Source organism: Asparagus officinalis, chromosome 6, assembly GCF_001876935.1.
Source record: "Asparagus officinalis chromosome 6, Aspof.V1, whole genome shotgun sequence".
Classification (NCBI taxonomy): Eukaryota; Viridiplantae; Streptophyta; class Magnoliopsida; order Asparagales; family Asparagaceae; genus Asparagus; species Asparagus officinalis.
Genome location: NC_033799.1, coordinates 73,699,968 through 73,715,938, shown reverse-complemented (window position 1 = coordinate 73,715,938; position 15,971 = coordinate 73,699,968). Strand labels below are relative to the sequence as shown.

At 37.3% G+C, this 15,971-nt stretch overlaps 2 protein-coding genes across 3 annotated transcripts in view; one reads left to right on the top strand and one right to left on the bottom strand.

Moving 5' to 3' along the window:
- Positions 2,095 to 9,779, bottom strand: LOC109845309 (probable sugar phosphate/phosphate translocator At1g53660). Its single transcript, XM_020414546.1, has 8 exons — positions 9,633 to 9,779; positions 5,186 to 5,293; positions 4,982 to 5,040; positions 4,237 to 4,349; positions 3,861 to 4,116; positions 3,513 to 3,784; positions 2,377 to 2,512; positions 2,095 to 2,274 (listed from the first exon to the last, which is right to left on the bottom strand). The coding sequence occupies exons 1-8, from the start codon at positions 9,753 to 9,755 to the stop codon at positions 2,268 to 2,270; spliced, it is 1,074 nt and encodes a 357-aa protein (XP_020270135.1). The 5' UTR covers positions 9,756 to 9,779; the 3' UTR covers positions 2,095 to 2,267.
- LOC109845021 (peroxisomal (S)-2-hydroxy-acid oxidase-like) overlaps positions 14,898 to 15,971 on the top strand; it is a 9,015-nt gene continuing 7,941 nt past the window's right edge. The window contains exons 1-2 of one of the 2 annotated variants that reach the window (XM_020414206.1): positions 14,898 to 15,073; positions 15,452 to 15,628. In XM_020414206.1, the coding sequence (XP_020269795.1) occupies positions 15,492 to 15,628 (137 nt within the window). In that variant the 5' untranslated portion in view covers positions 14,898 to 15,073; positions 15,452 to 15,491. Of the gene's footprint in view, positions 15,074 to 15,444; positions 15,629 to 15,971 lie in introns of both variants that reach the window. The other variant, XM_020414205.1, reaches the window with a different exon arrangement.

The window sequence follows — 15,971 nt, the reverse complement described above, 5'->3', positions numbered from 1 at the left end:
ATCTGGTTCCGGTTCCGGTTCCTCCTCATCACCCGATGCATCCGTACTCGGCTATTGTTCGATTCGTCTTCGTCGACTTCGATCTCCTCTGTTGATTGGTTGATCGATCGACCGACCGATTGAGAGAGGGAGAGAGAGAGAGAGGGAGAGAGTGGAGTCGAGGGTAAAACTTCGAAGCGAAGCGAAGGAGGAGGAAGGGGGAAAGGGGGCGAAAAAAAAATCGAAAGGGAGCGAAACTGGAAATGGGTGAGCTATTTATTTATTATTTAATTATTATAATAATTGGAGTAATAAAAAGTTAATAAACAAAGAAAATCTGGAGATGTGTGCTCGGAGCCCCGAGGCTGCATGACTCGGTTTGTGGGGCCCACCCCCAGTGGGCCTCACAAATGGATCTCTCGTGACCAGGTCGGCTGATGAGTAGGCCGCAAACAGGAGCAGAGGCCAGAGCCAGATTGGGTCGGGATCTTTACAGCAATATATCTGCTCTACTGTGGCCTTTTCGGTTTCGTGCAGATGCTTAGGAGCTGTTTGTTTGTTGTTGGTAAAGTTGTATATTTATGACACAACTTTGAAAGTTGTCCACCTCATCATTTTTATTTTTACACTTTTCTTTGTTTGTTTTTGATTCCATTGGAATCATAAAACACTTGTTTGGTTTGCAAAATAAAACTTTAATTGTTTGTTTGGAAAGTGTAAAAAGTGGTCCCTACTCAAGTGATCATATTGGTTGAAATTACTTTTTCCTGACTTCAATATCAGCTTTCTCCTAAAATCATGTCTTTTTTTTATGAAATCACTTTACAAGCCACATCAGCATTTTTATTCCATTGGAATCATAAATTGCTTGTTTGGTTTGTAAATGTAACTTTAAGGGGCTGTTTGTTTGCAAAAATGGGAAGGGGAAAGCCTGCCAAATCTGACAAAAACTGTCAGTTTTGACAGGCTTTCTTGCAAAAACGCCTCTAAAAGAGGCGTTTTTGTAAGAAAGCCTGCCAAAACTGACAGTTTTTGTCAGATTTGGCAGCTTTCCTCTAACTTTCTCCTTCAAAAAAATTGAAACAAACGGGCCCTTACAAACAAACAATTGAAAGTGATGAAATCTGACATTGGGACCCACTTTTTTACACTTTCCATCATTTTACATGGTAAAAACATACAACCAAACGGGCCCTTATTGGTTGGGGCAAATTAGGGGCTATAAGTGGAAAATTTGTTCTGATAGAATAATTTTATTCTATTGGGATATTTTGAGTGGGGTAAATTAGGATAAGTGGGATATAATAGGATAATTTGAGTACTTAATTTGATAATTCATGTGGGATAATTGATGATGTGCCACCAGATTGGGTCGGAATCTTTACAGCGATAAATCTGCTCTACCGTTGGCTTTTCGGTTCCTATAGGCTATTGTTTGCTGACAAATTTTATTTTCTTTTTAGCTCCCTTAACTTTTTAACATTATGAATCTAGTCCCTTACCTTAGATCATTAAATTGCTAGTAAATCCCCCCCCCCCCCCCCCCCCCACGTTCTTCACATCTTTCGCTACGCTATGTCAACGGGATAAGGGAGTTAATCCAAAACAACTTATAAAAAGTTTGGGGACCTAACAGCAATCTACCCATGCGAGGGATTAGTTTTAAAATAATAAAGAGGGCTAATATGAAAATCCCCTTATCTTTTTCCTTTTCTTTTTTTCCTCCTAGCTTCCAAGTGCTGCCTACTCAATTATTATAGATTAAAAGGGATATCATTAAACATCAACATACACCAATTTAAGAAGACAGACCTTAATAACATGAACAACCTGACGTTGTTGTGCTTTAGGTTCGAAGCATGGAGTCACCAACAGATAATAATATGTTCAAATGAGATTGGATATGATTAAACATTTAATTAACCAAAAATCCAGGAGGGAAAAAAAGTCAATATTAGATAACCAAAAAAAAAAACAAAAACAAAAAACAAAAAGGATGGAGACTTCAAAGAAGTTTTGTAACGTTTTGTATTCACAGTACACGGTTCTTGCAGCTATGCAGGACAGAAGATGGTAAAATTTATACTCAGAAGAGAAGAAAACTGTACACTTGTTTTAGGGATTGAACGCAAAACCTGTAACAAAACAAAAAGAAAGTATACAATTTGTCGAATTCGACACTTAGAATTGCTGAAGAGGTATCCCCAAACTCTGTTGTTAGTGCTGTACAATCCCTCGTAAAACGTGAATCTTTGCAGAAAGATCAATCCGAAAGTTTCTTCCAGGAATCAGACACTGCAAAACAGTCGGTGGAGAATACAATCAAATTTTGAAAGTATTGAATTCTTTAGACAGGTTATAAAACAAGTATAACCATGGCATAGAAGTGAAATTTACTTTTGTAAAACTTTTACTCTCTCTCCCAAGTTCGATCTAGAGCCGACTTTTCTCCTTTTAGACCTGGCAGTCATGCGTTCATCTTCAACGAGGGCTTTCTCCTTGAGAGGATAGCACACCAAGAGACCCACAAGGGCTACATTGCCAAAGTATGAAATTATAAGTATGATGATGTGCAGATATAAACGCTTGATAATATAAAGTAAGAGCTGACAAAGAGCACTATTGTCCTTTTTGTTTCTCCATGTTTCATAATTTACAGAACTTTAGTGTGCAAATCTTACAAGAAAACAAACTGCACCTTTTTCTTCAAAAAACTTTGCTCAATGGTACATGTACAGAAACTAATGCAACCAGATTTACCCAAAAACCATTCCAAACAAAAAAAATGCTTATTGTTCTTTCTGTTTCTCAATGTTTCATAACTTATGGAAATTTAATGTTAGCAGGTGGTGCCTTGTGTAGTAGTTGGATGGAGATAGGGTTTCAAATCCTTCAAGAACATTCTTCGGTACTACATGGCCAACAATAAATGCAACCAAATTTACCTAAAATCACTACCTTCAAAAATAGAAGGGTTAACTGCGACCCCCCTTGTACCATATATCAGGTTGTAGCCACACTTATACCTTTCGTACTATTTTATTAGCACGTAATTCTTAAATGTCCCCTTAAACTCAATATAGGATTTATTTTTTAAGTTGAAATGTCATGCACACAATCGCGTATTGATAAATTAACTTTTGCCCTCAATTTAATGGGATTTTTTTTAATCGAGTCTAAATTGAGGGCAAAAGGTAACATCCATTTGAGCTTCAGGAGTCGTCAGTAATAAAAAAGTTTAGCGGGTATAAGTTGCGACACCATGTATACACAGAGAGTGTATCTGCAATTAACCCAAAATTAACTAAACCACAAGTCTGTCTACAAGCTCTGGAATGGGTACTGAAAAGCCGAAACAACCGACTGTAAAGGAACATCTCAAAGCTGAAGAGAAAGTTGAATGCCAAGTTTCAAATAATAATAGAGAAACCCAAATGCGCATATTATATCTGAAATTAAGGAGACTCCCCTCTGTCATTCTAGTGAGAAAAAAGAGAATGTAAAAGTTGAACTACAAGTTATAGATATCTCACCTATGAGGTAACCGCTAGTGCTTGTCAGTGTAAACCCCGTCTCTCCCAAAAGGAAAGGAAACAGAAAAACTACCACCAAATCCCTGAAAGATTTGGCCCGAGCAAATCTCTGTGCGCTTATGCGTGAGATCACGAGGCAAGTGTACAGGTTGAGTGCAAACATCAGGAGACAGTTGACGATTAAAATACACGGAACAGATAAACCCCAGGGCCGAAAGGGATCAATCATCGGCTTCTCCCAGAACATCCATGGAACAGGGAAGAAAGTTGAGCTGGAGCAATAAACGACAGATCTTGTTAAAAAAACACCTTTCTTAATGATTGAAGAATTTAGAGATGAAGGTGTACCTGAAAAAATCAATACCGAACATGGCAGAAATTGAGTTCAGCCAGGCCCCACCATGAACTCCTAAATACTGGGTAACAACTAGCCTCAGCGCTTCACAGATAACACTGCCCATCTGATAGCCCACTCCAGGCCAGCTAGAACTTACTTCCCCATAAGATGCCACTATTACTCCAAGGATGATGGTAGACAATAGCATTTTATATTGAGTTGCCCCATTCTCAAAAACATTTTCAAGTACAGCGACTGCTACGTGAACTGCATTAACCAATAGAACAACATTCAAGAATTCATCAGCTATTGACCTGTAATGTGGTACTTTAGATGGACTAGCTGATTTTTTTTAATGATGAAAAGACTCACAAAGTTGGGACTTACAAGCAATCTTAAGCACATGCATAAAAGCACCAGAGGTGTAGAGGTTTGCACTATTTCTCAGCCAAACACTCGAAGCAAGAGCTCCAGAAATGCAACGAATTAACAATCCAAATCTGAATAAGAATATTTTTTCTGTACATCAGTACAAAATATTTGAACAAAACTCAGATATCTGATACAATGAAAGAAAACTAGTCGACTAAGAGAAATCCGTACAAAACTGATCAAACTGGTATAAGAATTAGTAAACTCCTTTAAATTGCTTTTCTTATCTTTTAACATCTCTAAAAACAGATCCAACTATCCATACGTGTTTTTCCTGTAATTTATGAACGGAAGCATCCTACCTCATATTCCTCTCATCTAGGACAATATATAACATGTAATATTTTGATCAATAATGAAATAAAGTGAACCAATTAATTCAGCTTGCAAATAACATCGAATAGAACTCCATTAAGGACCATTTTGTTCGGGTGATTGTTCACTAGAAACTTCCATATAAAAATATCACTTTTGGCTCTCTTCTGCCCTTCATCATATCTCACTTCAAAGTGCAAATTTATCTCCATATAGCTTTGCTGCACATAAATAGGCAACATAAGATTTATTGCTTTCAAAAGATAAACAGGTTCTGTATGACAATTTATTTTCTGAAATAAAAAGAAGAGAGAAGTAGGAAAAAGCAAAACAGAAGGACAAGAAGGGAGACTCTATATGCAGATGATTGGCAGTTGGTGCTTACTTTCTATTTTGCTTTGTTTCCTTAAAATTCTTATTCCCAGGATGCTCAATTCCCCTGGCCTGAGGACAAAATAGATAGTAAAAGAGGCAAACAAAGTGAGAGCTCGAAGGAGATTTAGGAAGAATCAGTAATCACCAGTTGAAAGCTACTATAAGTGTTGTAATAATCCTGATGGAAGTCACTGGTGATCAAAATAAAACATACCTTCATGACCTTCAGAGTTATCAAACATAATGCAGAGGAGAAGGCCATTTGCAGGAAGCTCAATCCCACTGGATAGGGAAACTTGATTTGTTCAGATGACAACAGCAGCTGCAAGTATAAACCAGAAGCTAGTCATTGGCGATGTATGAACTATGAAGTTAAAAGGTGCTGCATTTCTTCCTTTGGAAGAGCATCCAACATGAGAAAAGAATAATTCAAGCACCAACCATAAGAAGTGATCTAAAAAGGGAGTTGAAAGGCAAAGGGCAAAACACTCGCAAATCCTAGCTTATTTAAGGTCATGACAAACATTTATGGCTTCTTTTTAAATATGAAGGATAGTCTTCTAACTGTTCTGGCAATAAAATTTCTGAAGTTTAATTAGAACAGTGATGATAAAGAATCAATCTGTAAAGCCCAAACAGCTTGCATAAACTGATGCCAGGAAAGCCTGTGGAGCTAAGGTATAACTGTGTAACTAAAGTGAGCATATGTAAACAACAAGAGGTTATCCATTTTTTCTCCAATCAAAATGACTGCAAATCTGGTGAGAAATATTGAACCTTGAAATTGGTAGAAAATGCAACAAGGATAATGATACTGAACAAATTAAGCGTTGTTAGAAGTCAAAAGTTCAAGAAAAACAAAAAATTAAAGAGATACGACGCAGACATGTTAAGGCTTACTGTTGAATTGACTTTAATAGTAACAAAGCCAAAAATAGTAGTTGTGTTGCTCAAGCTAATACATTTTCTTCAGGTGGAATAGGCAAGCCAAACTATTTCACCAATCATTATCATATCTATTTTATCTACTCATTTGTTTGTACTCATTCCATGTGAAAATTGAGAGGTTTTGATCAGTCTTTGATGTAGTATAAAAAGGGCATGATGAGGGGGTACTGGTGTATTTTGCCAGAGGATAAAGAGTTTCTAAGGAATTAAATGCTACAAATGATATCTTCTCTTTACTTCCTCTTTATTTTATCTTTCAGTGTATATGTGGTTTGGATGAGAGATCTTTGACTAGTGGATTATGTTGAGGAGAAATCGAGCCTCTATGTGTTTAATTTTAATAGGATGAGAACCATATTAACTGAAAATCTCAAACTATTAGGTATTGGTCCCGACTTTCTATTTTAAGATCAGTAACTTTTCTAGTTCTTTCAATACAAACCCCCTCTTGTGTGGCTCAAGTAACCACATGAACCATGGGTCCTCTGTTGACTTTGGTGTAAAACGTAAATCGACAATCTTGCAGCAACATGGCTACCAACATTCATTAGGATATTCAAGTATTTGTATGCTACTAGATCTTTAGACCTTGGTTTAATTTTGAGCATCATTTATGGATTGATCTTTAGCCTAAACCATCAGCCATGGATAGAGAATCATGAATGGTTACCTACATCCGTACAATCCATCGCTGTTCATGGGCATACCCTGCTTCTTTTGCAAAACTGATATCATATCAACTACATTAAACAAAAGAAATAACCGCAATAGTAATTATCTCTTTCAAATGCTATTTTTGTAAAACAATTGCAAGACTAATGTATCTCTGTTAAACACGCTCTTAGGTTAAACTACCGAAAAAAAACCCCCAAAACTTTGGGTGACTTCCCTCGACAAACTTTGTTTTCCCATAAACCCCCCCTAACTTTTCCCGTGAAACCCCTGTTGTGCGCAGCGGAAATTTCGGCAGAGTTTCTGGTGCACAATAAGAGAGAAAGATCGATAAGAATTCTTGTTTCTCAAAGGGAACAAGAATCTGAAAGCCTAATATCCCATCAAAGTGGGATATTTGCTCTTCCTCTCGTCAGCTCTAGGACTGCGCGTCGAGGGATCCTAAAACTATTACAATGGCCACAAACTCAAACAATCAATTTTACGTGGTTCGGCAAACTGCCTACGTCCACGGGGCAAGGAGGAGGATCTACTATTAGAGAGAAAATACAATAGGTTTACAATCTCACAAAATAAACCCTCAAACTAACTCTCTAATCTCTCACAAAAACTCTCTCGAAAGGATGCACAAAACCCAAAAATAGGCCTCTGCCTTTTCTTTTGCACAGCCGCACAGTCCTCTTCTATTTTTCTTGCTTTGTTTTTTTCTTCTGCCGAAAAAATCCACTAAGCCGAAAAATCTCTCCTTTACGATGTTTGCTTCTGATGATGGCTGCTTTCCTTTTCCCTTCTGCTTATTCTTTATCCATTCGTCGAGCTTTGGGCAGTCTTTCTTCCAATGACCAGTCTCCTTGCACCAAGCACACTGATCTTTTCCAATTCTAGACTGTGACTTCCAATTCTTTCGGTTTGGACCCTTCCCTCTTGCGACCAACGCCTCCGCTACCGGCTCAACCGAAGCCTCCTTATCCTTCTTTCGAAGCTGATAATTCACAAGTGCAGCAGTGACCTCACTATACGAAAGTGATGCCTTCCCATTAATCAGAGTAAGAACGAAGGTCTCATATTCCTCGTCGGGCAAGGAACTCAACAACAGCAACGCCTTGTCCTCATCTTCAATCTTGACATCCACATTCGCCAAATCCGCAAGAAGCTTTGTGTAGTGGTTCATGTGATCTCTAATGGAGGTTCCCTTCTTCAACTGGAAACGATAAAGTCTCCTCTTCAAATGCAAGCGATTTTCCACACTCTTGGTCAAATACTTGCTTTCGAGAATCTCCCAAATCTTCTTCGCAGAAGTCTCATTCATCACATCATATTTTAGATCTTGAGTCAAACAAGACCTAATCACACCACACGCCGTTCGATTCATCTTCTTCCAAACCTTCTCTTTAATCTCATCTGGCTTGCCATCTAACTCCAAGGTATCCTCCAAATTCTGCGCGTTCAGCGCATCCAAAACCTCGCATCTCCATAATCCAAAGTTGTTTGTGCCATTAAATTTTTCCACATCTATCTTCATAGAATGGATATTCAGACTTTGAATGGTCTTCGCGCCAGAAGCACCGCCCTCGACACCTGAAGCACCTTCTTTCCCCGACATCTTACGCACCAACGAACAAAGAATAGATCCAAAACTGAAAGATAGAGTCTTTACCAAAAGATCCCACCTTTATCACCAACGAAGTCCTAAACGGGCCTCCAAATTGATCTACTCCTCTAACCAAACCCTAGATCTGGAATCTGGGCTCTGATACCACTTGTTTTGCGCAGCGGAAATTTCGGCAGAGTTTCTGGTGCACAATAAGAGAGAAAGATCGATAAGAATTCTTGTTTCTCAAAGGGAACAAGAATCTGAAAGCCTAATATCCCATCAAAGTGGGATATTTGCTCTTCCTCTCGTCAGCTCTAGGACTGCGCGTCGAGGGATCCTAAAACTATTACAATGGCCACAAACTCAAACAATCAATTTTACGTGGTTCGGCAAACTGCCTACGTCCACGGGGCAAGGAGGAGGATCTACTATTAGAGAGAAAATACAATAGGTTTACAATCTCACAAAATAAACCCTCAAACTAACTCTCTAATCTCTCACAAAAACTCTCTCGAAAGGATGCACAAAACCCAAAAATAGGCCTCTGCCTTTTCTTTTGCACAGCCGCACAGTCCTCTTCTATTTTTCTTGCTTTGTTTTTTTCTTCTGCCGAAAAAATCCACTAAGCCGAAAAATCTCTCCTTGCACTGTAGCCGCAAAAGACACCAAGCCGAGAAAACTCCTTTGCACGTCCTCCTTCCGCACCCAATAACCCTAAGGGATTAATAGGTATATATAGGTGATCAATAGGTGATCAATCGGGTGGGCCTTGCTGCACTTCACGCGGAAACAAAATTCCCACAACCAATCACGTGGTCCCCCCCACGTGCTCACAACCCCCATAAAACTTTTCCCGCGAAATCCCCCCAACTCTTTTTGCCTTGCGCACAGAGCTTTCAAACCTTGTTTTTTTTCTTCTCTTGTTTAAAAAGAACTCAAAAGTTATGTAATCTCTACTGAATCTTGCTTCTAATATTAGGAAACCATGAATTTTTCAGCTTAATTTTCCAAGATGGTTCCCCCATCCAGACCTATTCAAAATGAAGTGATGTCTCTGTGGTTCGAGGCCCGTCGCACTATGACAACACAGTTCAAGACTGAAGATGTTAAAGTCAGGGAGCTTTGTGCGAAAAGTTAAGGGGGTTTAGTGGGGAAAACAAAGTTCAAGGTGCTTTCGCAAAATTTGCCGTTTTCTTGCAATCATGCAAAAGCTAGTTTGAGAAGAGTAGAGAAACAAAATATTCTGGATAACATAACAAGAAGCATCATGAGCTACCGCACAAGATAAAGAAGCATCAATTTCACCAGATAACAGACGAAATCAATTACATGATCTCTAACCTAGCTTTCCATCAAAACCATCGTCTAATTACCGCTAAAATCAAGAAAACACTCGGGAGAGAGAGAGAGAGAGAGAGAGAGAGAGAGAGAGAGAGAGAGGGTTTGCCTTGTTCAAGAAGATTGATGCGCTTGAGATCACGATGTAGATGAAGAGGTGGATGTAATCAGCGCCGTTCTCCTCTTCCCACCAAAACTTGAGTCGCTTCATCGTTCTCCTGAGATTCGCCATTGCTGAGCTCAGAGAGAGAGAGAGAGAGAGAGCGCTGAGAGTTTCTTGAGAATGATGAAAAGATTTGGGAGGCGGTTATAAAGAGGTCTGGAACTCCTGCGGATCTTCTACGGAGAGCGTCAGTTTGCGTCGCTGCGGTGCTAATTCGGACAAGATAAGCATAAAAAAATACCGTGCTCCGCAGGATTCGGATGCGCAAAGAGGCGGGATTGTGTTTGAGCTGCTGGTGGGCCCCGGGTTCTGATAAAGCTGATTTGGGGTGCTGTGGCAATTAAACGGTTTTTTACAGTTCGTTCTTTTCGGTTAGAGACTTTGCAGGATGCCGCTGGATCGATGTCGACCGTGCGTGATGTAAGAGTTGTGATGCAGAGCCAGAAACCATGCACACGCTTTTTTTTTTGGGCAAGATGTGTTTGGTCTAACTCTTCGCGTTTTGAAAAATGTCTCAGAATGCATGTTGGAAAAAATGAGGGCATGAAGAGATTGGAATTGGAATTGGTCCCCAGCTTTAATTAATGGTTTCGCGTTTTGAAGGCAATGGAGAGGATAGTTGTTATGTGTGTTGGGAATCTACGCCGAAAACCCTAAAACAACATAAACACAGTATAGAAAAAATACATCAAGATTTAACGAGGTTCGGCAACTGCCTACGTCCTCGGGAGCCACACAATTAATTTCTTATTAATCAACAAGAAATTACAAAGCTTAGAGCAGATCTCAAACTGAGAGCTCTCAATAAATACACATCAACACTGTAGCTACAGTGTTGATTCCCCTCAATAAATTCCTCATCAATAGATCCTCTCCTCAATAGACTCTCTTTCACTTAATTCTCTTCCCAATCACGTGAGCACAGGAGAAAATAGAGAGAGAGAGAGAGAGAGAGATCGCGAGAAAGAAGAGAGAGAGAGAGAAGCGTCGCTAGCAAAAACACGAGAGAGGAGAAGGGGAGCAACATTATCTCGTCAAGCTCAAGCTCGCCTGCAGCGCTCGAGCTCGAGCTCGCCTACAGCGATTCGACCTCGCCTGACGCGAGCTCGCCTGAAGCCGCTGATCTCGAGCTCGCCTGAAGGTCTTCACGACTTCGAGCTCGACTCGCCTGCAGCCCTGGTCGCCTGCAAGGTTGTCGTCCACGCTCGCCTGCATGGATCTTGAGCTCGCCGGAGTTGGGGTTTGGTCTTCACCCCTAATTCCAACAATGTGGCCATTTTCACTAATTAAAGGCTGACCGAACAAGTTTCGATCTATGGTTTCGAAAGTGCCCGTCGATGGGTTTCATGAAGCTCAATTGTGATGGGGCAGTCGACGCAAGATCGACGTGCATAAAGCTGGACATGGTGATGCCGTAGGAGATCACGAAGGCATTGTTATCTTTGAAGATGCATGGTTCCCCTAATCATCTATGCTTTATTTGGAAGGAATTTCTCCCAATTTCAATGCATAAAGTTATAATATTGGAGGACGTTCACTTTTTGAATTAATAAGAATTTGAATTATTTATCAAAAAAAAAAAAAAACACTGACACGTGCATCTAAATGCGTGACACGTGTCATTTCAAAAAATAGACATATTTCATTCCATCCTATCAGAAGATGACACGTAGACACGTCTTATCTTCATATACTTAATAATCATCATCAAATTAAAACTATTCATAATTAGAAAAGTCTAATAATCAAATATTTTGCAATCCTAATCAAGTTGTAGCTATTCATAATTAGGAAAAACTTATTGTCATATCCCTACTTTATACAAATTAGTGAACTATCTCAAAAACATGTCCTGTGTCAAGAAAACTGTCATGTGTCCATCTATCCTATCAGAAATTGACATGTTCACGCCTAATTTTATCCTCGGAATCCTAATCAAATCGAAGCTATCCTTATTTTAAAATTTTATTAACCAAAGCCATCCTTTATATGAAAATATAAAGTGTTTTTAAAGATTAGAAAATTATTAACTGCCCCCTTCAAAAATCTAAAAATTACAAACAACAATCTACAAATCCAAAAATTACAAACTACTCCCTAAGATCCAAAAATTAGAAAAAACTCCTGGTAAATCTAAAATTTCAAATAGGCCTTAAAAAATAAAAATTTGCAAGCAGACCCTTAGAACTCAATAATTACAAATAAATCCCTAAAAATATGAAAATTATAAAAATCAACGTAAATTTCATAAAATTATAAACTGCCCCAATCTATAAAATTAGAACTAATCTCTGAAAATATAAAATTTACAGAAAGTCCTTTAAAGTTTAAAAATTATAAATAGCTCCATGAAAATTTATAAACAACCCTTGAAAAATTTATAACTAGCCCCTTGAAAGCTTAGAAAATTATAAATATCCCCTTTAAAATTTTACAATTAGCCCTTTAAAAATCTCACAACTAACCCCATGAAAGTTACGAAAATAACAATTGCCCTATTGAAAATTTTGAAATATTATGAACAACTCCCTAAACAATTTTACAAGTCACCCTTGAAAGTTTCAAATATTACAAATACTGTATAAAAAAAATTAAAAACTACAAATAGCCCCATAAAAAATGCAAACAACCCCTTAAGATTAAAAAATTATACGTAAACTTCTGAGAAATCTGAGAGTTATAAATAGCACCAAAAAATTAGGAAAATAATAAATCCCCCCTTTAAAATCTATAAATTACAAACAATCCCTATAAAATCTAAAAATTATGAATGATTCTCTAAAATGTTCAAAACTTATAAATAGCATTCCAAAGTTTTACCAGCAAACCCCAAAAAAATTTTACAGCCAGTCCCTTGATAGTTTTAATAATTTTAAATATCCGCTTAAAAGGTTTATAAACAGCCATATGAAAATTTTACAACTAGCCTCATGAAAGTAGCTAAAGTAAGAAATATTATGCTAAAAATTTTAAAATATTACAAACAGAACCTAAATTTTTTTACACACAACCCATGAAAGTTCTCAAAATTACAAACATTCTTGAAGAATTTACTAAAAACTTCTGTAAGTTTTGTAAATTACAAATAACTTCTCAAAAAATTTACAAAATAGCTCCCTGAAAACTTTACAACTGCCCCCTGAAAAGTTTTGAAAATTATAAATAACACTCAAAAACTTTACAAATAATATGTCAAAAAAATTCTAAAATTACAATCGGCCCCTTAATTTAACATATTGTAATATATTGTTGGTGTGGGGGAATGCATGAGGTAGGAGAGTATGATGATCATGGAAAGTCTTATATCATTAATACTAGGGTACGGTGAAACTTCCTCCTACCCATTGGGTATTAGGGGAAAGTCCTAAACTTATTACTGTCCTAGATGAACCTAAGATGAGCTTTGATTGAAATCTCATGACGTTGAAATTCAAGTCTTTTTTCAGTTTTTTTAAGAATTGTGAGTTTTTATTTAGATTTGTAAAGAAGATTGATAGAAAAGCTATCTAATTTTGAATTTCAAACTTAAAATTGTAATTTATCTTAAAAAACCTATCACTCAAATTATCTACTTTAACTGATAAAAGAAACTTTGTTCTCTCTTTCTCATAACACATAGCAAAAAGAGGTACTCATTGTCTCTGCCTTCATAAACATTTAATGTGTTAGTTAATTGATGATTTGCATATTATAGTCGACAAAGACATATAATCAATAATCTCTCTTCTTACACTAGGGTACTTAACGTATTCGAAGAGCATATAAACCAACATACATAAACCAAAGAAATCAAAGCAATCCGTGCGAGCACGGGATTAATGCTTGTGTAGTAATAAAGTTAAAACCTGCTGGTTGCATGTTTTTACAACTTAGCAAATTCTAGGAGCTTTAATATTTAATAACTAATAATTCTTTTTGTCACCATCTAGTCTTAATTCACTATCCTCCACATTTTGAAATTTTTTTTTGGTGTCTTTCAGTTTCAATTTTCTATAAATCATTCATTTTATTTTCTCTTTCTTAAAAATCTTATTTTTATGCTTTCTCTTTACCCAAGAATCTAATATACATACGTGAATAATGGTGCACACATGATTATCGTTTTGTTGGCTTAACCAAGATTTTTGTCACGTAGTTTTGATTCATCTGATTACTGTGCACACTTATATTTTATGTAAGTCCTCTTGTGGCTCACGGATCTTGTTTCCTTTTGCGCAAGTTGGGAGTCAATAAGAACATAATTTATACATAAAAAGAAAGCACTAAAGCATATTGATCAAAAGAGACGAGGCATAATTTCAAGTCCAAAGACTAAAAAAAAAAAAGATGTTATCATCTTACTATTTGTATTATAGCATGCGGTTTCCTCCCGAGTTAAGTGAGCTGATCATACTGGATTTTGTATTGGATTTGTGCTAGCATGTGATATAAAAGAAGACACAAATCTCAAAGATATCATTAATGTGTAGCACAAATCTCAAAGTATAATGAATGGATAAAAAGTTTGGTGGACAAGTGCTCCTATCCACTTAAGTTTATATCTTGAAATATGTAACCGATTCTCTTGAAAAAAAGAGCTTTACTATTCGAGATTAAGATTAAGAAAAGAACTAAATGTAATTGCATGCTTTATTGTCACATATATACATGGGCATAATGTATATCTTTTCCATATTTTTCTAGTAATTACATTGTTTATTTAGAAGGGAGTGACAGCGTGAGACTAATATTTTATTCTTTGAGAAACTTTTAAAAGAACACTTAGAAAATAATAATTATTGCAACATCTTTAAGAACCATTTGTTTATAAAAACCATTTAGACATTTTGCCTTGTTTTGGAAGTTTTTAAGAGAAATAATCATTTGAGATAGGTAAATGTCAGATAATTTTTTCATTGTTTTTAAGTTACACAGTGATTTTTCTTTTTATATTTAATTTTTACATCTTTAGACAAATCTCTAAATTCACTTTAAACTTTGTTAAAACTTATGAGCATATTACACAAAAATATGTTTATTTATGTACATAGTTATACACAAAAGGGATTCGTGTGCCGCCACACCCTTTATTAGACAAATTAAATCGCTTAATCCCCCCCCAACTCCCTCTTTCAAAACATAAAAATAAAAAACCAAAATACCCCTCTACACGTTGAAATACATAATAAAATTCCAATCCTTTTAGCAACGACAAAGAGAGAGAGAGAGAGAGAGAGAGAGAGAGGAATGACGTCTGTGGATGAGAAAGTAGCGTTGGAGATGCCATTCTCCATCCCCACCTCCAAAAACTGATCCAATTCCTCCTGTCCGTTTATTATATTACTTCCTTCACCTCCGCTACCCCTGCCTTCAGTTCGCGTGCTCACCCTGTCATCACTCGGGCTGAGGTGAGCTCCTCTCCCTGTCCTTTGGCTTCATTTCTGTTGGGTATTTTCCTGTTTGCAAGGATTTTGAGTTTGGAGGTGAATTTGATGAGTTTTGGATGGGAAACCTGGTGTTTTTCCATCTGGGTCTCTTTGGCACGCATTAAATTTTCAACATGCAGTAGTTATTTTGGGTTAGGATGTGATTTTTCTTATAATGATTTTTAAGGCTTCGGGTGAACTTTTCTCCATCTGGGTCTGTTCATTATGCAACTTTTTTTTAGTTCGGAGGTTAAATTTTGATGGATTCACTTGTCAAAAATTGACATTCGTGTTGCGATTACACCTAACCAAACATTTGTAAAAAGAGGGGGCTAATAAATTTCCTCTTTTAGCTCCTAGGTTGGGTTTTGGGAGGAGTTTGTGAAGAGAATCTGCAGAGATGGAGATCACCAATGTTTCGGAGTACGAGGAGATCGCGAAGAAGAAGCTGCCGAAGATGGTGTATGACTACTACGCATCAGGTGCAGAGGACCAGTGGAGCCTCAGGGAGAACAGAGAGGCTTTCTCAAGGATTCTGTAAGTTGGTTCTTATTGGCTACTTATTGATTATAGATTCACTGTTTTTTTTTTTTGGTTGAGAATTCTGAAGAATCGTTGGATTCATGTCTCTATTTTATGATTCTGTACCTTACGTACCAGAATCTACTGATGTGAGTGGCTTTATGCTGCGTGTGAGGATCTAAGGTTTCGGGGCTATGGCCCAGAACATGACCCAACTTTTTATTTGGTTGGCTTTAAAGGAGGACACTAAAGTTTTGGTCTTTTTTTCTGGTGGGTAGATGGTATATTTGTGGATATATTGGTACCCAGTTATGCTACAGTTATGCTCAACTTCCTTTTCATTAAAAATATGGAGGGA

Excerpts from the sequence above, each read along its gene's own strand:
- LOC109845309 (XM_020414546.1), bottom strand. The coding sequence starts at position 9,755 with ATGGCGAATCTCAGGAGAACGATGAAGCGACTCAAGTTTTGGTGGGAA. Across the intron at positions 5,294-9,632 it reads CATCAATCTTCTTGAACAAG|CTGCTGTTGTCATCTGAACA; the intron begins GCAAACCCTCTC and ends TTATACTTGCAG. Across the intron at positions 4,117-4,236 it reads GCATGTGCTTAAGATTGCTT|TTCACGTAGCAGTCGCTGTA; the intron begins GTAAGTCCCAAC and ends TGGTTAATGCAG.